This window comes from Onychostruthus taczanowskii, unplaced genomic scaffold (genome assembly GCF_017590055.1).
Source record: "Onychostruthus taczanowskii isolate IOZ18803 unplaced genomic scaffold, ASM1759005v1 scaffold290, whole genome shotgun sequence".
Taxonomy (NCBI): domain Eukaryota; kingdom Metazoa; phylum Chordata; class Aves; order Passeriformes; family Passeridae; genus Onychostruthus; species Onychostruthus taczanowskii.
Window position 1 is genome coordinate 52,543 of NW_024500240.1, and position 22,224 is coordinate 74,766.

Genomic DNA, 22,224 nt, shown 5'->3' on the forward strand with positions numbered 1-22,224 from the left:
CTGTGCCAGGGATAATGGATCCATCCTGCCTGTGCTGTGGCTGATGGATCCATCCTGCCTGTGCCAGGGATCCTGTCTGTGCCAGGGATAATGGATCCATCCTGCCTGTGCTGTGGCTGATGGATCCATCCTGCCTGTGCCAGGGATCCTGTCTGTGCCAGGGATAGTGGATCCATCCTGCCTGTGCCGTGGATAATGAATCCATCCTGCCTGTGCCAGGGATAATGAATCCATCCTGCCTGTGCCAGGGATCCTGTGTGTGCCATGGATAATGGATCCATCCTGCCTGTGCTGTGGCTGATGGATCCATCCTGTCTGTGCCAGGGATCCTGCCTGTGCCAAGGATAATGGATCCATCCTGCCTGTGCCAGGGATCCTGTGTGTGCCATGGATAATGGATCCATCCTGCCTGTGCTGTGGCTGATGGATCCATTCTGCCTGTGCCAGGGGTAGTGGATCTATCCTGCCCGTGCTGTGGCAGACAGATCCATCCTGCCTGGGCCAGGGATAGTGGATCCAGCCTGCCTGTGCCAGGGACGTGGAGATGGATCCATCCTGCCGGTGCTGTGGCAGGCAGATCCATCCTGCCTGGGCCAGGGATAGTGGATCCAGCCTGCCTGTGCCAGGGACGTGGAGATGGATCCATCCTGCCGGTGCTGTGGCAGGCAGATCCATCCTGCCTGGGCCAGGGATAGTGGATCCAGCCTGCCTGTGCCAGGGACGTGGAGATGGATCCATCCTGCCGGTGCTGTGGCAGGCAGATCCATCCTGCCTGGGCCAGGGATAGTGGATCCAGCCTGCCTGTGCCAGGGACGTGGAGATGGATCCATCCTGCCGGTGCTGTGGCAGGCAGATCCATCCTGCCTGTGCTGTGGCAGACAGATCCATTCTGTCCGTGCCGTGGATAATGAATCCATCCTGCCTGTGCCAGGGATAATGGATCCATCCTGCCTGTGCTGTGGCTGATGGATCCATCCTGTCTGTGCTGTGGATAATGAATCCATCCTGCCTGTGCCAGGGGTAGTGGATCCATCCTGCCTGTGCTGTGGCAGGCAGATCCATCCTGCCTGTGCTGTGGCAGGCAGATCCATCCTGCCTTTTCCCCAGACCCGCCGGCACGGCGCAGCCCCCTGGGGTTGGCGAGGGGGTCTCAGAGTGTCCTGTGAGCAGGGCAGGGTGACAGTGACGGTGACAATGACACTGACGGTGACAGCTCGGGGTGTCCCCTGCCCCAGGCCCCGCAGAGGGGAGGCAGCTCCATCCTTCAGAGCTCTTCCCTCTCTCCCGGCCCTGCTGTCCTACTTTTCTCCAGCTGCTTTTCCTCCTTCCCTCCGTCACGTGCGGGTGGGCTTGCAGCTCCCCGGGCTGGGCTCTGAGCTGGGCTCTGAGCTGCTCCCGCATTCCAGCACTCCCCATTCCTGCCCTGACCCCGCTCAGGGTCCCGGGGCCCTGCGGGAGGATCCACGGGATTGAAACCCGCCGGGAGCGGGGACAAAAGGGGCCGGGAGCGAGTCCCCTCCCACGCGACCCCAAATCCAGGGCAGGGAGGGCTTGAAGGGACAGCCCCGCTGTGCACCCCTCAGGGCCTGCAGTTATCCTCTGAAATCCGGGACAGCAGCAGGGACAGTGTGGAGGCTCTTCCCCGAGCCCTGAAATGGCCGTGCCTGGCAGCAGCTGCCGCCCCTGTCCTCGTCCCTGTCCCCGTTCCGTCCCCTCGGTGATGGTTTTAGGAAGCAGAGGCATCTCCTGGTGTCACAGCATCCCACAGCCGGGCCCTGGCTCGGGATCATCCCTGTTCCAGGAGCGCTGACCCCGTTTTCCCTCTCTGTGGGAGCAGAGCGGCCAAAACGCTGCTGGGTTCCCAAATCCGCGTGGCCTCGGAGCCACAACCCCTTGGTGCCTGCAAAGCCCCATCCCGAGGCTGCTCCAGCCGGATTCCGGGCCGAGGGGAGGCCCATGGCAGGGGTTGGGATGCATCCCCCAATTCCAGGTACTCAGTTTGAGATGCTTGGAATGCAGCACCCCAATTCCAGGTACCTAGTTTGGCGTGCCTGGAATGCCATGCCCCAGTTCCAGGTGCCCAGTTTGGGATGTCTGGGATGCATTCCCCAATTCCAGGTGCCCAGTTTGGGGTGTCTGGAATGCCGTGCTCCAGTTCCAGGTGCCCAGTTTGGAATGCATTCCCCAATTCTAGGTACCCAGTTTGGGGTGTCTGGGATGGATTCCCCAATTCCAGCTGCCCAGGATGGGTGTTTGGAATGCATTCCCCAATTCCAGGTGCCCAGTTTGGGGTGTCTGGGATGCCATGTCCCAGTTCCAGGTGCTGCTGCTGAGGATCTGCATTCCAGCAGCCAAAGGCTGCTCAGCATAAATGCAGCTCCTGTGATTTCCACCTTTTTGTGGGCAGTTCATTCCTGAGGGACACACAGGCTGAGGATGGGTGAATTCCAGTGGTTGGGACAAGAGCCCTGGGGCAGCAGAGCCGTGTCTCCCGTTTATCCGGGAGATCCTGGCTGCCTGGAGCAGGGATGCTGCCGGCACAGCCTTCCCAGGGATCTCAGCCTCCCGGGGAGGGAGCAGCTCTCCCGGAGCTCCCGGGGCTGCCGGGCTGGTTTAACACCGAACTCCAGCACTGCAGCGGGGAAATGACGAAGGGAAAGCCACCAGTGATCTGTGGAAGGAGTGGATATTTTGGGATGTCTCAATTTCCTCCTCAGCCCCGGAGAGGGGCACTGAGCCAGGCGCTGCTGGATGATGAATCCCCCGGGAGCGGGCAGCGCCGTGCTCGGATGATTCCCCCAGTAAGCCCCTGGAAAGGGCCCTGCCCACCCTGCTGCCCCACAGAGGGGTTTGGGGCCGGGCTGGGGCTGGCACGGAGCTGCCAGTGGGGTTAAAGCCCCTTGGGGAGCTCCTGCCAGCACCCCAGCCCAAATTAAGGGATTCTTTCCCAGTTCTTCCTCAGCCAGGAATGTTGGAGTCATGGAATGGTTTGGGTGGGAAGGGACCTCAGAGCCCCTGCAGTGCCCCCCTGCCATGGCAGGGACACTGCCACTGTGCCAGGCTGCTCCAGCCCCAGTGTCCAGCCTGGCCTTGGGCACTGCCAGGGATGCAGGGGCAGCCCCAGCTGCTCTGGCAATTCCAGCCCAGCCAGGAATTCCTCATGGCCAAGATGCCATCCATGGCTGCCCTCTGGCACTGGGAGCCATTCCCTGTGTCCTGTCCATCCCTTGTCCCCAGTCCCTCTGCAGCTCTCCTGGAGCCCCTTCAGGCCCTGCCAGGGGCTCTGAGCTCTCCCTGGATCCTTCTCCCCTGCCCATGTCAGGGGTGGCACTGCAGGGGCTGTGAGGTCCCTTCCCACCCACCTCAATCTCTGATTCCCAGATTCTATAATTTATAACTTTATTATTTATAGTTCTCCATTGTGCTGAAGCAGCCCCGGTTGTTTCCGTGCCGTCGCTTCCATCGCTCCCCGCCGTTCCCATTTGTCCTGCGGCGTCCCTGCTCCGGCTCCCGGCGGAGCCGAGGCTCCCTGGGCCTTCATCCCTGCCCAGGATGATGAGGATGGTCATGCACGGCGTGTCCTGGAGCGAGCAGGGAGCAGAGCCCAGCATGGGAACACCAATCCCGCTGGAGCCGGGGCTGTCCCGCTCCGGGCTCTCGGGGTTGTTGTTCTGACCCCAGCTTTGTCCCGGCCACGGGGTTCTGCTCCACCCATTTGGGGTCCTGCACCCCCAGTTTGGGGTCCTGCACCCCCAGTTTGGGGTCCTGTATCCCACTCTGGGGCCCTGTCCCCCCTGTTTGCAGCCCTGTACCCCTCCTTGGGGACAGGGTCAGTGGTGGCCTTGGCAGTGCTGGGGACAGTTGAACTCGATGTGCTCTGAGGCTTTTCCAGCCTCAGTTATCCCATGGTTTTCCAGCCTTCTCCCACCAGCCCCTGGCTGTGCCCTCTGTCCCCCAGTGCCATCAGAGCCCCCAGTGCCACCCAGCTCCTGTCACTCGAGTGGCTCTCAGGGACTGCGGCTGCAAGTGGGGGCAAGGAGGGAGCAGGAGCATGGAGCAGGAGAGGCTGGAGAGGCTGGAGAAGCCAAGTGCCCACTTGAGGCATCGCTCCTTGGACAAGCACCTGCCTGGGGCTGCCTGCAAATGTCACCGGGATGTCACCGGGCGCTGCTCGTCCCCATCCCCGCGCGTGACACGTCCCCGCAGTCCTCAGGGCTGTCACTTCCCTGGGCTGTCGCTGCTCCCGGTGTCACTGCCAGCCCTGCCGGGCTCCCGGGATGCCGGGAAGGAGCGGTGGGAGCGGCGGGTGGAGCGGAGCTTCCCGGGGCAGTGATGGGGATCAGCCGCTCCCAGCGCTCCTGCTGCTCCTGTCACCGCCCTGCTGGCCCGGGATGGATCTCTGGATGGATTCCCGGGATGGATCCCCAGGATGGACACTTGGGATGGATCCCCAGCATGGATCCCCAGGATGGATCCCCAGGATGGATCCCCGGCATGGATCCCCGGGATGGATCCCCGGATGGATCCCTGGCATGGATCCTCAGGATGGCTCCCCGGGATGGACATGGATCCCCGGGATGGATCCCCAGGATGGATCCTTGGGATGGATTCCCGGGATGGATCCCTGGCATGGATCCCCGGATGGCTCCCTGGGATGGATTCCCGGGATGAATCCTCGGGATAGATCCTCGGGATGGATCCCCAGGATGGATCCCCGGGATGGATCCCCGGATGGATCCCTGGCATGGATCCTCAGGATGGCTCCCCGGGATGGATCCTCAGGATGGATTCCTGGGATGGATCCCCGGATGGATCCCCGGGATGGATCCCAGGATGGATTCCTGGGATGGATCCCCGGATGGATCCTCGGGATGGCTCCCCGGGATGGATTCCCGGGATGAATCCTCGGGATGGATCCCCGGATGGATCCCCAGGATGGACACTTGGGATGGATCCCCAGGATGGATCCCCAGGATGGATCCCCGGATAGCCGGGGATGGATCCCCGGGATGGATCCCCAGGATGGATCCTTGGGATGGATTCCCGGGATGGATCCCTGGCATGGATCCCCGGATGGCTCCCTGGGATGGATTCCCGGGATGAATCCTCGGGATAGATCCTCGGGATGGATCCCCAGGATGGATCCCAGGATGGATCCTCGGGATGGATCCTCGGGTGGATCCCCGGGATGGATCCCCGGATGGATCCCCGGGATGGATCCCAGGATGGATTCCTGGGATGGATCCCCGGATGGATCCTCGGGATGGCTCCCCGGGATGGATTCCCGGGATGAATCCTCGGGATGGATCCCCGGATGGATCCCCAGGATGGACACTTGGGATGGATCCCCAGGATGGATCCCCAGGATGGATCCCCGGATGGATTCCTGGATGGATCCCCGGATGGATCCCCAGATGGATTCCCCACCCGGCACTTCCCAGGCGGGTCCAGCCGCGGGTGAAGCGTGGCGTGACAGCGCTGATGAGCCATGGCCCCTTCCCTGCTCCGGGAGCAGGAGCTCCCTGGGGCCTCTCTTGCTCCGGCTGGGATGGATCCCAGCGCTGGCCTCTGCCCCGGCCCGAGGCCCCACCCTGGGGACCCTGGGGGCTGCAGTGTCCCCGGGTCCCCCTCCCAGCGCTGGCATTTCCAGCTGGCAGCTCCCGCTCTCCTCCCGCTCATTCCGCCCTGGCGCTGGGAGTTGATTAGCTCTGCTAATTACTTTACAAATAATGAGCTTCCCTAATTGCGCTGGCAGGGACGGGGGGGCTCTCCCCACCTGCCATCCCACAGTGCCACTGGGCTCTAGGTCCCCTTGGCTCCGCTGGGGACCCCCCTTGGGTGTTGGCACCCGGAATTCTGGGAAACCCCCCGAAATCTTTGCATGGAGAGCTGGGAGCTCTGGCTCATCCCGGGGGGACCGGGCCATTCCCCCTGCTCTGAGCACCCCTGGATCAGTGGGATGCGTGTTCCAGGCGCTGCCTGTTCCCTGTCGTGGCCTCTGGGATGGATCTCCAGGATGGATTTCCCACCTGGCACATCCCAGGCGGGTTCAGCCGAGGGTGAAGCGTGGCGTGACAGCGCTGATGAGCCATGGCCCCTTCCCTGCTCCGGGAGCAGGAGCCTGCAACTCCATGGATTCCCAGGAGCCTCTCTTGCTCCGGGTGGAATCTTTCTCCCTCAAGGGGAATGGAGCAGGTTCCCCCCACCCTGGGATCCCTCAGGGACTGCAGAGTCCCTGAGGAGCCCTGGAATCTGGAGCTGGAGTTGCCGTCCCAGGTCTTGGAGCATTTCCTGCTGCTCCAGCTGTGCCTGCATCTGTCATCACCCCCACCCTGTGCCCTTGGGAAGGGGCTGGGGCTGGGAGTGGGACCCCCAGCAGCTGGGAATGGCAGCACTTCGTGGTCAGTCCCTGCCGGAATTCTGGCAGTGGATATGAGCTGCTGCTTCCTTGGAAGTAGACCTGGATTAGGCCCTGCCCGGTGTAATGCTGTTAATTGGAGAGGAAAGCTGGAATTCCATCACCTGTCGGGTGTTCTGAGCTGTGGGGAGTTGTTTTGGGATGAGGGAATTTGGGGGTCTCTCATCCCCTTCTGGGGCTGCTCTGTTCCTCACTGGAACCAAAAAATGGCTTTCTTGCCTGGCTTCCCCAGCCTGGGATAAACCAGAGCATTCCCATCAAATTTGGGACGGAAATCTCGGCGTTCCGGGAGGGAAGGGAGCGGGTGCCTCCCTCCTGGAGCTCCCTGAAGATGCAGCTCCGACTCCGTCGCTAATGGAGCGACGTCCTCGCTGCTCACCTTTAATTAAGTGAGCCTCAGATCCCTGGGCTTAATTAACTTCTCAGTGGCTGATGACTCTCTCCAGCAGCCGAGGAGAGCCGGGACTGGCATTTCATGGAATCGTGGGATCCCAGAATGTGTTGGGATGAGTAGGGTTGGGTTGGAAGGGACCTTCCAGCCCATCCACTCCCACTTCCTCTATCCCAGGCTGTTCCAAGCCCTGTCCAGCCTGGATGTGAACATTCCAGGGATGGGGCAGCCACAGCTCGCGAGGTGATTCATTGTTGGGATCCAACTCCTGCCCCGGAAAACGGGTTAAACCCAACAAAATCCGTCTGCCTGTCGGAAATTGCCGGAGTTTGCCGGCTGTGGAATTCCGTTAACTTCCCGCTGCTCCATTGATTTTTCGTGTTTATTTGCAAATCCTCCGCTGAGCGTCCGAGGTCTTGAACGGCTTCCCAGAGCCGTCAGCTGTCGCGTTCCCTGCACCGGGAGTGTCACTGCTGTGGGACAACAGAGCCGGATCTGACGGGGGCTGGCAGGGCTGGGCACCGAAACCTTCCCGTTATCCAGCTCCTGGCACCGCCAGGCCGTGAGGGGAGCATTCCCAAAGGGAATTGGCGTCTGCAGCAGCAGCAGCAGCAGCGGGATGGGAGGGCTCGCTCAGCGCCAGCGCATCCGGGGCTGGAGTGGTGCAGCCGTGGGTCCTGGCACAGCAACGGGGGGCCCGTGCTGGTGACCCCCTTCTTGGGGTGACCCCTGCTTGGGGTGACCCCTGCTTGGGGTGACCCCCTTCTTGGGGTGACCCCTGCTTGGGGTGACCCCCTTCTTGGGGTGACCCCTGTTTGGGGTGACCCCCTGCTTGGGGTGACCCCTTCTTGGGGTGACTCCTTTTTTGGGATGGTCCCTTTTCGGGATGGTCCCTTTTTGGGATGGTTCCTTTTTGAATTACTCCTTCTTGGGGTGACCCCTGCTTGGGGTGACACCTTCTTGGGGTGACTCCTTTTTTTGGGATGGTCCCTTTTTGGGATAGTCCCTTTTTGGGTTACTCCTTCTTGGGGTGACCCCTGCTTGGGGTGACACCTTCTTGGGGTGACTCCTTTTTTGGGATGGTCCCTTTTCGGGATGGTCCGGTGACTCCTGCGTTCCTTTTTGAATTACTCCTTCTTGGGGTGACTCCTGCTTGGGGTGACCCCTGCTTGGGGTGACACCTTCTTGGGGTGACTCCTTTTTGGGATGGTCCCTTTTTGGGATGGTCCCTTTTTTGGGGTGGTCCCACACAGCTGCAGACCTGTGAGCTGCTCTGAAGGAGTTTTGGGGAGTGCTCAGATCCCCCCTCCATGGCAGATCCAGGACTGGCAGGATGGCACCGTGGATCCCAGTATGGCCTAGGAATGGCACTGCTTCTGGGGAGGCCTGTGCTGGTTGTCCCTTTTTGGGATGGTCCCTCTTTGGGGTGGTCCCTTTTTTGGGTGGTCCCAGTGGCTGCAGACCCGAAGGAGCTTTGGGGAGGGCTCAGATCCCACCCCCACGGCTCCTCCAGGAATTCCCTGCCGGCCCCTGAGCCCCCGGCACTGCCGGGAGCTGCTGGGGCCACCCAGGGCTTTGCCGTCCCGCTTCCCGCTCCGGCGGGATGGGATTAGGGATTTAACAGCCTGTGCCAGACAGACACTTAACTAAGCCATAAATTTGGAGTTCGTTAGTGAGGATTAATTAGTGTTTGCACAGGGCTTTGCTGCGCGGAGCCGCGCTCGGTGTCGGAGCTCCGCCGTGACCTTGGCGAGGGCGGGAGCGTCTCAGGGCCTGGATCTGTCAGGCCCCACTGAAAGAAGGGTCTGGGGTCACCCCGAGGATTTGGGGATTGGGAATGCTTCAGGAGGCCATGGTCAGGGGCTGGAAGTTTGGAAGGGGGAATGTGCTCCCCTGGGAAGGGGCAGAGAGAGACTACCGTGGTGCCACAGTAGATCCTCTGTGCTTGTTCTGAGCTTCTGCAGCTCCAGGGGCTGGAGCAGCACCTGGGATCTACTTTGGGATCTGCTTTGGGATCCGCTGCAGGGGCAGGAGGTGCCAGAGTTCCCAGGGATCCCCTCTCTGGATCCATCCCGTTCCCATCCCTGGCACTGGCTGTGGGTTCCCAGGGATCCCCTCTCTGGATCCATCCCGTTCCCATCCCTTTCACTGGCTGTGGGTTCCCAGGGATCCCCTGACTGGATCCATCCTGTTCCCATCCCCGGCACTGGCTGTGGATTCCCGGGGATCCCCTCTCTGGATCCATCCCGTTCCCATCCCTGGCACTGGCTGTGGGTTCCCAGGGATCCCCTCTCTGGCTCCATCCTGTTCCCATCCCTGGCACTGGCTGTGGGTTCCCAGGGATCCCCTCTCTGGATCCATCCTGTTCCCATACCCGGCACTGGCTGTGGGTTCCCGGGGATCCCCGCTCTGGATCCATCCCATTCCCAGGGATCCCCTCTCTGGATCCATCCCGTTCCCATCCCCGGTGCCGGCAGGGCCGCGCGCTGTGTGTGGAGGAGGGAGCATCTCCAAGGAGCAGTCTGGGAATGAGCAGTGTCAAGGACAATAAACTCTGCCAAAGCCTCGTTCATTAGGGAGGAGCCGAGTGCCGCCGCCCGTGTCCGCCCTCTCCCTCTCTGTCTGACTGCTCCTCCATTTCCAGCTGCTTTGGCCTGATCTCCCTCTTTTCCATGATTTCCTCCCCAGCTCAGGGAGGTGTGAGGGGCCGTGAGCAGAGCAGAGCCTGGGTTGGGTTGGATTGGGTTGGGTCACGTTGGGTCACGTTGGGTTGTGTTGGCTCACTTTGGGTTGTGTTGGCTCACTTTGGGTTGTGTTGGCTCACTTTGGGTTGTGTTGGCTCACTTTGGGTTGTGTTGGCTCACTTTGGGTTGTGTTGGCTCACTTTGGGTTGTGTTGGCTCACTTTGGGTTATGTTGGCTCACCTTGGGTTGTGTTGTCTCACTTTGGGTTGTGTTGAGTCACGTTGGGTTGTGTTGGGTCACATTGGCTCACTTTGGGTTATGTTGGCTCACCTTGGGTTGTGTTGTCTCACTTTGGGTCACGTTGGCTCACTTTGGGTTGTGTTGTCTCACTTTGGGTCACATTGGCTCACCTTGGGTTGTGTTGTCTCACTTTGGGTTGTGTTGAGTCACGTTGGGTTGTGTTGGGTCACATTGGCTCACTTTGGGTTATGTTGGCTCACTTTGGGTCACATTGGCTCACCTTGGGTTGTGTTGGGTCACTTTGGGTCACGTTGAGTCACGTTGGGTTGTGTTGGGTCACATTGGCTCACTTTGGGTTATGTTGGGTCACTTTGGGTCACATTGGCTCACGTTGGGTTGTGTTGGGTCACTTTGGGTCACATTGGCTCACGTTGGGTTGTGTTGGGTCACTTTGGGTCACTTCATTTGGTCACAGTGAGTTACTCTGCCTTGTGTTGGGTCACACTGGGTCGCTTTGGGTCATGTTGAGTGACATTGGGTCATGTTGGGTTGTGTTGGACTGTGTTGGGTGGAATCCCCGTTTCCTTTGGGAATCTCCCCTTTTTGTGCAGCCTTTGCAGGGATGTGACTCCAGGGGATGCCCTTGGACAGGGGCTGGACGCCCCGGGGGGTCTCCCTGGTCACCCCCACCCCAAATTCCCGTCATCCCGTTCCCTCCTGGAGCTGTCACTCAGGGATGTCCAACCTGGCACCACGAGGCTGCCAGCACCTCCTCCTGGAGATGTCAGGATTATCCCAGGGTCCCCTCGGGGTTCAGCGGAGCCTGAACTGGGATGTGGAACTGGGGGGGCCCTGGGAGAGGGTGGGGGGCGATGGGGCAGATTTGGGAATCCCCTGACCTGAGTCCTCTCTCTCAGCAGGACAAGAACAGGAAGCTGAGGCCCCTCTATGACATTCCCTACATGTTCGAGGCCCGGGAATTCCTGCGCAAGAAGCTCATCGGGAAGAAGGTACGGAGGGAGGGACGAGGCTGGGATGAGGCTGAGGATGAGGGGAGAAGGGATGGGACAATGAGGGTGAGGGGATGAAGGAGGGGATCAGTCTGATGCTGGTGCATGTGGCTCCTTGGGAAATTCCAGGATGCCCCCAAGCCTGGAGTGCCCCTCCAGGCGAGGCGTTGCACTCCCCATTTCCCAGGAATTCTGCCTCTCTTCTCCCTTTGTTTCCCTGGCTATTTTCTGAGGCTGGTTCAGGGCAATTTGGGGAATGAGGAATGTGTTAGCCAGCGGAGCGAACGCTCCGGATGCAATTTTCCAATGCTCATAAAACGGTCAAATGAAATCAATTCCCTTCATGGCGCGGCCGTCGCTGCTCGTCGGGGCTGCTTCGGTGCCTAATTGGATCTTTCCAGCTCGGAGCCTGCCCGGGCAGGCCGGAAAAATAGGGGAAGGGGAAAAGAGCAGCTCGGGAGATTTTTTTAATGGGAAATCTGGTGCTTCCCGGAGTTGGAAAAGAGTGTCACGTTGGGTTGTGTTGGGTCACTTTGGGTCACTTCATTTGGTCACAGTGAGTTACTCTGCCTTGTGTTGGGTCACACTGGGTCGCTTTGGGTCATGTTGAGTGACATTGGGTCATGTTGGATTGTGTTGGACTGTGTTGGGTGGAATCCCCGTTTCCTTTGGGAATCTCCCCTTTTTGTGCAGCCTTTGCAGGGATGTGACTCCAGAGGATGCCCTTGGACAGGGGCTGGACGCCCCGGGGGGTCTCCCTGGTCACCCCCACCCCAAATTCCCGTCATCCCGTTCCCTCCTGGAGCTGTCACTCAGGGATGTCCAACCTGGCACCACGAGGCTGCCAGCACCTCCTCCTGGAGATGTCAGGATTATCCCAGGGTCCCCTCGGGGTTCAGCGGAGCCTGAACTGGGATGTGGAACTGGGGGGGCCCTGGGAGAGGGTGGGGGGCGATGGGGCAGATTTGGGAATCCCCTGACCTGAGTCCTCTCTCTCAGCAGGACAAGAACAGGAAGCTGAGGCCCCTCTATGACATTCCCTACATGTTCGAGGCCCGGGAATTCCTGCGCAAGAAGCTCATCGGGAAGAAGGTACGGAGGGAGGGACGAGGCTGGGATGAGGCTGAGGATGAGGGGAGAAGGGATGGGACAATGAGGGTGAGGGGATGAAGGAGGGGATCAGTCTGATGCTGGTGCATGTGGCTCCTTGGGAAATTCCAGGATGCCCCCAAGCCTGGAGTGCCCCTCCAGGCGAGGCGTTGCACTCCCCATTTCCCAGGAATTCTGCCTCTCTTCTCCCTTTGTTTCCCTGGCTATTTTCTGAGGCTGGTTCAGGGCAATTTGGGGAATGAGGAATGTGTTAGCCAGCGGAGCGAACGCTCCGGATGCAATTTTCCAATGCTCATAAAACGGTCAAATGAAATCAATTCCCTTCATGGCGCGGCCGTCGCTGCTCGTCGGGGCTGCTTCGGTGCCTAATTGGATCTTTCCAGCTCGGAGCCTGCCCGGGCAGGCCGGAAAAATAGGGGAAGGGGAAAAGAGCAGCTCGGGAGATTTTTTTAATGGGAAATCTGGTGCTTCCCGGAGTTGGAAAAGAGTGTTGGGAGTGTTGTTGGGATTTGTGATGGGAGCATCGGGTCTGGAATGGGATTCTGGCACCTCAGTGTGGTCCCAGTTTGAGCCATTCTGGGGTTACTGGTGCCAGGTTTCTGCCGTCCGCCGTTGCTGTGCCCTGTGTTGGATCAGGGATTGGAATTGGCTCTGGCACTGGGTGCCTTTGGAGAGTGACCCTGGGGATCCCTGAGATTCCAGGGTGTTCTGGGATTAAGGGAGCTCAGCCTGCCCTGGGTGCCTGGCTGTTCCGAGGAGCTGTGGGATTCCAAGGAGTTCTGGAATTCGGGGAGCTCAGCCTGCCCCGGTTCCCATCACTCTGGGACCCATCCTTACGGATCACGTCCTTGTGGACACATCTGAGCCCATGCCAGCTCATCCTGTTGGACCCAGCACCCATCCCATGCCATCCCATCCCATCCCATGCCATCCCATCCCATCCCATCCCATCCCATCGTCCTTACGGATCACGTCCCTGTGCCTTGGGAGGCTCCTTGTGGACACATCTGAGCCCATGCCAGCTCATCCTGTTGGACCCAGCACCCATCCCATGCCATCCCATCCCATCCCATGCCATCCCATCCCATCCCATCCCATCCCATCCCATCCTGCTGGAGCGCTGGATCAGCCCTGATGTTGCTTTCCAAAATAATTCCGTCTGGAGAAAGCACCGAGGGGAGATGAGGAAGGGTCCATCCCGGTTGTGGCTGCCACGGCTCCTGTTGGGAGAGGAGCTGGGATATGGGAATCCGCCTCTGAATTCCCTGCTCCCTGGGAAGCGATGCGAGGCAGTGAATTTTCCTTCTTGCCCTCTCATCCCTGAGCAGCGGGAGTTTTCCGGGCTGGGATTTTCATGGCACATAAGGGCTGGCTTTGGGGATTTTGGCTCTTGTGCCAGGGCCTCTCCCCGCTCCGCTGTGTCCTTCCCGGCCGCTGGAATTTGCCCGGCGGCGCGGGATGAAGCGGAGCCGGCGCCCGGCTGCCCGGGCCACTATGGATTTGTGGAATAAATCCGTGGAGCGTGTCGGGAAGGGCCGGCTCCTCCGCCCATCGATCGCGCCGCGCCGCGGAGCCGCTCCGGGTAATTGCGCCGGGCGCGGGAGATGGATCGCGGCTCTTCCCTAATTAACTCTGGGATTAATCGCTCGGATGGAGGGAGCCGGCAAGGGAGAGCTCTGGGATGAAAATTCCCTGTGCGTGGAAGCGGTGCCACCCCGTCCTTGCCAGCTGCTCCGGGGGGAGGAAAGGAGGGGCTCCCTGGGGTGTCCCAGGACCCCATCCCTGTGTCCCATCCCTGTGTCCCATCCCTGTCCAATCCCTGTGTCCCATCCATGTGTCCCATCTCTGTCCAATCCCTGTGTCACATCCCTGTGTGTCCCATCCCTGTGTCCCATCCTGTCCCACCCCTCTCAGGAAGGCTGATTCCAGCTGGGAACGCTGCCCATCTCCAGAGGCCTGAGTGGTTTCCCAGTGGTTTTCCAGGGCATTCACCTGTCTGGTCCCCTCAGATGCTTCCAGGGATTTTCCTTTTGGGGTTACAGCAGCAGCAATCCCGGTGCCAGCACTGCTAGGGACCAGAGCTGGGATAAAACAGGGATGGGTTTGACCAGGGAAAACCTTCTCCCTGGGAACACCATCCCAGTCCCGGGGAGAGGGAAGGCTTTGGCAGACTGGAGGGTTTTTGGAATGTCGGGCAATTTTTCCTGCGTCTCACGGGAGCTTGGGAGCTCTGGGAGAGCTCGGCACAGCAGCGATGCCCGGGGGGATTTTGGGAAGATCCCAGTTCTTGGTGCAGCCGGGCCGGGGGCGGTGGGGACTCGTCCCTCGGGGAGCTGCGCCGTGCCTGAGCCGGGATCCGGGATGCCGTTCCCGGGAACGTGCGGGAGCCGGGGCGGCTTTGCCAGCTCTGGAGCGTCACGGGGACGGCTGCGTCACCCGCCGCTTCCACGTGTGGAGCTGGGCAGGATTTGGCTGCCGGGGAGGATTTGGCCGCTCGGAGGCTGCCGGGGAGCGCAGTTTTCCCGGCCGGATCGCGCTCGGAATGCGCGGCGTGCGCGGCTCTGCAGTGGGCTGGCGCGGGCAGCGGGACCGTTCCCGGCGTAACGATCCCAAATTCGGGAACCTCTCCTTCCCCTGCATCCGTCGCCCTCCCCGCGACGCCTCCCAGCCCGGCGCTTGCAGGGTTATCCCGCTCCAAGGTCGATGCTGCCCCGGGGGTCTCCGTGGCCCCTCCGGCAGCCGCTGGAGCGGGAGGGAGGAGGGAGCTCGGCTCCTGCTGGATCCGCTCCTGGCCATGCCGGAGGCGCTGGAGGCGCCCGGGGACTGCCGTGGATGTTCCACATCCCGGCCTTTTCCAGGAGGGATGGCGGGAGGATGGAGAGGGCGTTAGGGAAGCGGAGCCGGCTCCCGCTCGCCATTCCCAGGAAATCCCGCTGCCCGCAGCAGGATGCGTGGGGGGCCCGGGACGGGCCGGCCCTCGGGAGGGAAATCGCTGATCCAGGGGGAAAACGCTTCCCTGGGTCTGCCCCGCCGTGCCTCCTGCAGCCCCCATCCCGCTGGGATCATCCCGCACGTTCCTGCTCCCATCCCCTGGCCCCCGCCGGGTCTCCGGGAACCTCCTCCGGCACGGGAGGGACACGGGGGGCACCCACCGCCCCAAGCCCCCCGCCAGCCCCTTCCCAGCCCCCCCGGCCCTTCCACCCGGCACGAGCTGCCAGGGAAGTAAAAATATTCCCGGGAGCGGGTGACGCCGCCGGGCCGGGAGATCCGCGGGCGGGTGGGGTATTTTTAGCCCGGCAGGTCTGGGCTGCCACCCACCCCCCATTTCCGGCTCCCCGTGGGTGACATTGGCGGCGGTGGCCGCTCCGAGCCCGTGCGGTGCGGCCGTTCCGGGCTGGATGCGCTCCCGGGAGCGGAGCTGTGCAGTGATTTAATCCAGCCTGACTGCAGCTGACCTTGGAAAGCCGCCCAGGCGCGGCTCCGGCTGCTCCGGGGGGAGCGGAGCCCAGGGGTGCCAGGGGGTCCCTGCACCCCCAGCCCCTGCACGGGCACCTTGCCCTTGGATCCCGGGAATGCTCTGCCTGCTGTCCCTGCTGCCGGAGCTGTGGGGTGGCAGTGCCACGTCTGGTGTCACATGGACCCCGGCCTGCCCTCAGATGATCCCGGGCATTGTCCCTGCAGCTCTGGGTCCTTCCAGCTGAGCAGCACCCCCAGGGCCTTTCCCAGCTTTCCCTGTCTGGAGTGTTCCGTGGGGCTGGTGTGATCCAAGGCGGGACATGGAACTTCATGGAATCATGGAATGGTTCCAGCCCTGCCATGGCATGTCCCCTGTCCCAAGTGGCTCCAAGCCCCATCCAGCCTGGCCTTGAGCACTTCCAGGGATCCAGGGGCAGCCACACCCTGTGCCAGGGCTCCACTTGGCCTTGTGGAACCTCATCCATGTCCTTGTCCCACGGATCCGACCTTTCCGGATCACTCTGTGGAGCCTTCCTGCCCCTGGGCACATCTGATGCAGCGGGACACAACACAGGGCTTTGCTGCTGAGGGGTGACCCCATCCCATCCCATCCCATCCCATCCCATCCCATCCCATCCCATCCCATTATCCCATCCCATTATCCCATCCCATCCCATTATCCCATCCCATCCCATTATCCCATCCCATCCCACCCCACCCATCTCTCCTGACTCCTCCCTGAGCCCGGGCATCCCCGTTCCCCCCGGCTGCTCCGCCGCCGCCTCTCCCCGTTCCCGGTGCCGCATCCCGAGCCAGGTGTTTCCCACGCCAGCCGCTCCTGAGCCAGACATCTCAAAGGCCCTGGAGCAGCTGAATTCCCAACCTGCCTCTCGGAGTAATCGGCGTCTCTTTTTCCCCTCCAGTGGTTCCGACGGGAGCTTTGCTGCGAGGAATCGCTGTAACCGCTCCCCTTAATTGGCTCTTTCCTGCCGGAGCCCCCTCTCCGCGCGGAAAAGCCGCGGCTCCGGCGCCCTGCCAGACGCTCCGGCCCTCTTTGCATTTTGATGTTGGTTTAATGAGTGATTTTCGGGATGAGCCGAGGCTTTGGAGGGGTTTGGGGATGCTCCTGCCTCGCCTGTCTGGCTGCCTTTGGCTCAGCGCGGCTCCGGCCATGCGGAACGGGAACAGGAACAGGAGTGGGAACTGGGAAAGGTCCAGAGGGGCCCAGTCCAGCCCCGAGGCAGCAGCCCTGGGATGTCCCCAAAGATCCCCACATGCCCCCCGTGTCACCCCAGTGTCACCCCTCTAGCCCAGAGCCTCAGGGTGTTCCAGCTGATACCGGGAAAGCATCGAGGATGGAGCTTCCCTGGGGAGCAGAGGGGTGGGGTTGGGTGGGATTTTCATGGAATGGCGCCCGCAGATGTGGGATGTGATGCTGGGAACTGCTGGGGGGTGATGCCTGGAGGAGGGAAGGTGCCAAGGGGACCTTGCAGGGCCTGAAGGGGCTCCAGGAGAGCTGCAGAGGGACTGGGGACAAGGGATGGACAGGACACAGGGAATGGCTCCCAGTGCCAGAGGGCAGCCATGGATGGGATCTTGGCCATGAGGAATTCCTGGCTGGGCTGGAATTGCCAGAGCAGCTGGGGCTGCCCCTGCATCCCTGGCAGTGCCCAAGGCCAGGCTGGACACTGGGGCTGGAGCAGCCTGGCACAGTGGCAGTGTCCCTGCCATGGCAGGGTGGCACTGCAGGGGCTCTGAGATCCCTTCCCACCCAACCCACTCCAGGATTCCTTGATCCCTGCACATCCCAGCTCACCCCAGCCCTGGTGCAGTGGGAGGTGATGCATCCAGCAGGATCTGCCCCCGAGGCGTTCCCAGGCCCTGTCTGGGATCCTGGAGCGGTGGCAGCAGGGTCCCAATCCCTCCTGCTGTGTCAGAGCCGTGGGGGCATGGCGGGATCCAGGCTCGGGATGTTCCCTGCCCTGCCCCAGCCCTTCCCATCCTGCCTGGAAACGCTGATTCCAGGGCACAGCCCTGGTGGAGCGGGGAATGTGGTGTCCATAAACCGGGAGGTGCCGGGGCCGCTGCACCTCGGGATCCCCTCTGGGGACACCTGGCAGGTGCTGGCATCCCGACTGGGATCTTGTCCTGCCTGGAAGCTCCTGGTTTAACGTGCCGGGAAGCTCTGGTGGTGCCGGAGCTGCTGGGAAACGGCTCCGTTCCCTGGGCTTGGAGAGAGAGGGGCTGGAGACTGGCAGTGGGAATGTGGGGAGGATGGGCATGGGCATGGGGCATGGGGATGGGCATGGGGATGGGCATGGGGATAGGCATGGCTGTCTGATCCTGGAGATTTGGGCATGGAGAGGAAGAGGACGGGGATGTGGATGGGGATGGGGATGAGGATGAGTTGGGGATGGGGATGGGAATGAAGATGAGGATGAGGATGAGAATGACGATGATGATGATGATGATGATGACGATGAGGATGGGGATGAGAATGAGGATACAGATGAGGATGAGGATGAGGATGGGGATGAGGATGGGGATGAGGGCCTGGCTGGCTGATCCCAGGGGTTTGGGCATGGAGAGGAAGAGGATGGGGATGGGGATGGGGATGAGGATGAGGCTGAAGATGGGGATGAGGATGAGGATGGGGGTGAGGATGAGGATGAGGATGAGGCTGAAGATGGGAATGAGGATGAGGATGGAGGTGAGGATGAGGATGGGGATGGGGGTGAGGATGAGGATGAGGATGAGGATGAGGATGGAGGTGAGGATGAGGATGGGGATGGGGGTGAGGATGAGGATGAGGATGAGGATGAGGATGGAGGTGAGGATGAGGATGGGGATGGGGATGAGAATGAGGATACAGATGAGGATGAAGATACAGATGAGGATGAGGATACAGATGAGGATACAGATGAGGATGAAGATACAGATGGGGATGAGGATACAGATGAGGATGAGGATGGGGATGAGGATACAGATGAGGATGAGGATACAGATGAGGATACAGATGAGGATGAGGATACAGATGAGGATGAGGATGGGGATGCGGGCCTGGCTGGCTGATCCCGGGGCTCTGGCCATGGGGCCGGGCGGAGCCGGCGCTGAGCCGTTCCCATTCCAGGTGAACGTTCCCATTCCAGGTGAATGTTTCCATTCCAGGTGAACGTTTCCATTCCAGGTGAACGTTCCCGTTCCAGGTGAACGTTCCCATTCCAGGTGAACGTTTGGGGCTCTGGCTGTGGGGCCGGGCGGAGCCGGCGCTGAGCTGTTCCCGTTCCAGGTGAACGTTCCCATTCCAGGTGAATGTTTCCATTCCAGGTGAACGTTTCCATTCCAGGTGAACGTTTCCGTGGATTACATCCGCCCTGCCAGCAGCGCCACCGACACGGTGCCGGCCTTCTCGGAGCGCACCTGCGCCACCGTCTCCATCGGCGGCATGTGAGTCACCCCGGGATTCCCACCTGGAATTCCCTCCTGGAATTCCCACCTTGCCAGGGCTCTGTGCGGTTGGAGCGCGGCTCGCTGCCCACTTGGCCTGGGATCAGCCCCCATTCCCGACTTCCCAGCGCTGGGATTCCTTGGGATACATTGGGATGCTGTTGTCTGGACCCCCCACGCCTGCCCCCCCACAGCTGCATCAGTTTTGGGGGTTGTCGGGATCAGGTTCCCCCACATCTGGCTGCCTCGGGGGTGTCTTTGGAGGAGTAATCCCTGCTGTGTATCCCAGGATGTTTGTCCTTCCCAAGGGACCCCTCCCTGATTTCCCTTCTCCATGAGAAGGTTCAGGAGTGGGGAGTGTTCCAGAGCAGCTCCCCTCAGCCAGAATTTGTGATTTCCGCCCTCGGGGCACGGGGTGCCGGTGCCTCTGGCACATCCCTGTGGATAGGCCAAGCCTCCAGCACATCCCTGTGGATAGGCCAAGCCTCCAGCACATCCCTGTGGATAGGCCAAGCCTCCAGCACATCCCTGTGGATAGGCCAAGCCTCCGGCTGGCAGCGGCTCCGGGAGCTGCGTAGGGAGGATTTGTCATAGGCCCTTGGTTGCTTTCCCAGTTTTTTTTCCCGGTAGCAGCTATTTTGGAAAGCGCCCAAAGCGCTGCAGCGCTGCCTTTCCCTCCCTGATCCAGGGGCTGCAAGAGCTGCACTTCCCTTCCTTCCCTTCCCTGGAAAATCTGGGAGAGCTGCCTTGTGCTGCTCCCTAATCCCAGGGCTGGGAGAGCTGCCCCTGTATTCCCAGGGCGTTCCACAGTGCCTGTGCCATTCCCGGGATGTTCCACAGTGCCATTCCCAGGGCTGCATCCTGGGATGTTCCACAGTGCCATTCCTGGTGCTGCATCCTGGGATGTTCCACAGTGCCTGTGCCATTCCCAGGGATGTTCCACAGTGCCATTCCCAGGGCTGCATCCCGGGATGTTCCACAGTGCTTGTGCCATTCCTGGTGCTGCATCCCGGGATGCCGGGGGTGGAACAGAGCAGGGTCTGTGTCCCGAGGCCTTTGCCAGGCTGGGATGGAGCAGGGAATAAAGCCTGGCTTGTCCTCCTGGAGTGTCCGCCCGGCATCTGGGCTGGGCTGAGCCTGCTTGGAATTCCGGGCACGGCGGCGCCGGGGCGGGAGCCAGGGCAGGAGCTGCAGCCCCAATCCCAGCTCCAGGCACTGGGAACTGGGGCTGGAGCACAAACCCAGCTTCTCCTGCTGGATCCTGCTCATATCCCAGCCTGGATCCCTGCCCGGATCCCTGCCTGCATCCCTGCTCATCTCCCAGCCCCTATCACTGCCCACATCCTGCCCATTTTCCTGTCTGGATCCCTGCCTGGATCTCCTCTGGATCTCTTCTGGATCCCTGCCTGTATCCCTGCCTGCATCCCTGTCTGTCCCTGTTTGTGCCTCTCCCTGGATCCCAGGATCTCTCCTTCCCACTTCTCCCTTCCATCTCCTCCAAGTTTTGGGCCTGATCCCTGCCCTAGGAATGCGGGTGCATCCCATAGGATCCCAGAGCATCCCACAGCTCTCCACAGCATCCTCCACCATTCCATAACATCCCACAGAATCCTGCATCATCCCCAGGAAAAAAAGCTCCTAGAAATCCCTAATCCCACATTTCAGGAGCACCCTGTGCTGTAGTTCCAGGTGCAATTCCCTGCAGGAGTTGGGGAATCCCTTTCCTGGGGCAGCAGGATGCTGCAGTTTGGGAGGATTTGGAGTTTGGGGGGTGGGATGGGTGGGCACCCCTGATCCTGATCCTGATCCCGATCCCGATCCAATGCTGGGCACCAGCTCCGTGGGATGAAACCCCTCCAAAACCTCCTTTGGGAAAGGAAATGTAGGAGGAGCTTAAACATTGACATTTTTGGCTTGACATTCCCAAATTGGCATTTTCCAGCCTAAGGAGATTTTTCCCATCGTATTCCCAGTCTTTAATTTGGGATCTGGGATTAACTGGGGGAGGCTCCTTCCATCCAGGCCACAGCTCCAGCTCCATTCCAGAGCTTTGCTGGGAGGTGGGAATGGGGGGTGCCTCCCAGGGAGCCAGGCTGGAGCAGGGGCTGGAATTCATGGGCTGGAATTCCTTCCCTGAGCTGTTATCCCTGCCTGCCTCTCCCTCGCCCTCCTTCCTGCAGTGTTCCTGGGGCACTTCCCTGGGTGCCAGGATCAGTCCCCGTGGGAATTCTGAGCCTTAAAACCTCTGAACCCCGAAATAATTTGGGCTTTTCCCAGGATTTCCAGGCCAGTGTAGTGTTCTGGCACTGGCTGGGAGTTCTGGGAATGTCCAGAGCATCCCGGCTCTCCAGTGGCCCAGGGAGGGGACACGTGGGACATTTTCCACACCCTTTTCCAGGATTTGACTGGGATGGGGAGTGGGATGCCTGGGATGGGGGGTGGGATGTGTTCAGAATGAGGAGCAGGATTTGACTGGGATGGGGAGTGGGATGTCTGGGATGGGGAACGTCAGGGAGAGCTGGGAGCTGCCCTGGCCCTTCCCTGCCTCCCCCAGCTCCTGCTCCTTCCCCAGCATTCCTGGGGTGCCCATTCCCAGTGCTCAGCATTCCCAGGCTGCCGCAGCTGCTCCGGCTGCAGCGATTCCCTCGCTCGCCAATCCCGGATTTTTTGATTCCTCCCCCTGCTCCGAGACCTAATTTCGGCTCCCAGTGCTGGATTTGCCCTTCCCCCACTCAGGAACGGGCACACCCGGGATTCGGGAAGGGATCAGTCCCTCCATCCTCTGGATAGATCCTCTTTTTTGGGGATAGGAGGGAATTAGCCGGGGGGGCGGTGACTGGAGGAGAATTAGGGAAGTGCTGGCGAAGGAGAATTCATGGATTTGCTTGAAGCAGTGGAATGTGCTGGATTCACCCCTGCCTGCCTCGCACAGGCACCCCTTGCTGATCCCAGAAATCCCAGTTCACTGGGAGAGGCTGCTCCCAGCCCCTTCCCGGGGAAATGGGGGTGGGGGTCTCCCTGTCCAAGCCCCCCCGAAACTGGTGCCCAACTCCTTTCCCAGAAAAAAGTGGGATAGTGGAATCAGGGAGATTCCCGTGGGCTGGGGCCATCACCTCTGGGGTTTGGGGGAGAATCCGGGGGTGGTGCCCCCCTCCCAAACCTGTGCCCACCCCCTGCTCCTGGAAAAAAGTGATGGGATTGGGAAATCCAGGAGGAGGCTCCCGTGGGCTGGGAATGCTGAGCCTGCTGGGCTTGGGGTGGGGCGGGAGGGGAGGTTTGGGGTGAGATTTTTGGGGGAGCTCCTGGGAGGCTTCTGCCCGTGGCATGAGTCCCGTTTGGGTCCCCCACTGTGCCCAGAGAGCTGGGATGTGTCACTCCAGGGCCTTCCCTTGGGATGGGATGGGATGGGATGGGATGGGATGGGATGGGATGGGATGGGATGGGAGGAGGTGGGATTGAGGTGGGATG

The 22,224-nt window shown here is 61.0% G+C and overlaps 1 protein-coding gene across 1 annotated transcript in view; it reads left to right on the forward strand.

The window, feature by feature from the left end:
• SND1 (staphylococcal nuclease and tudor domain containing 1) overlaps nt 1-22,224 on the forward strand; it is an 82,950-nt gene that overhangs the window by 34,496 nt on the left and 26,230 nt on the right. Inside the window, exons 12-13 of the mRNA XM_041408204.1 lie at nt 10,654-10,743; nt 18,656-18,756. Coding sequence (XP_041264138.1) covers nt 10,654-10,743; nt 18,656-18,756 — 191 coding nt within the window. The remainder of the gene's footprint in view (nt 1-10,653; nt 10,744-18,655; nt 18,757-22,224) is intronic.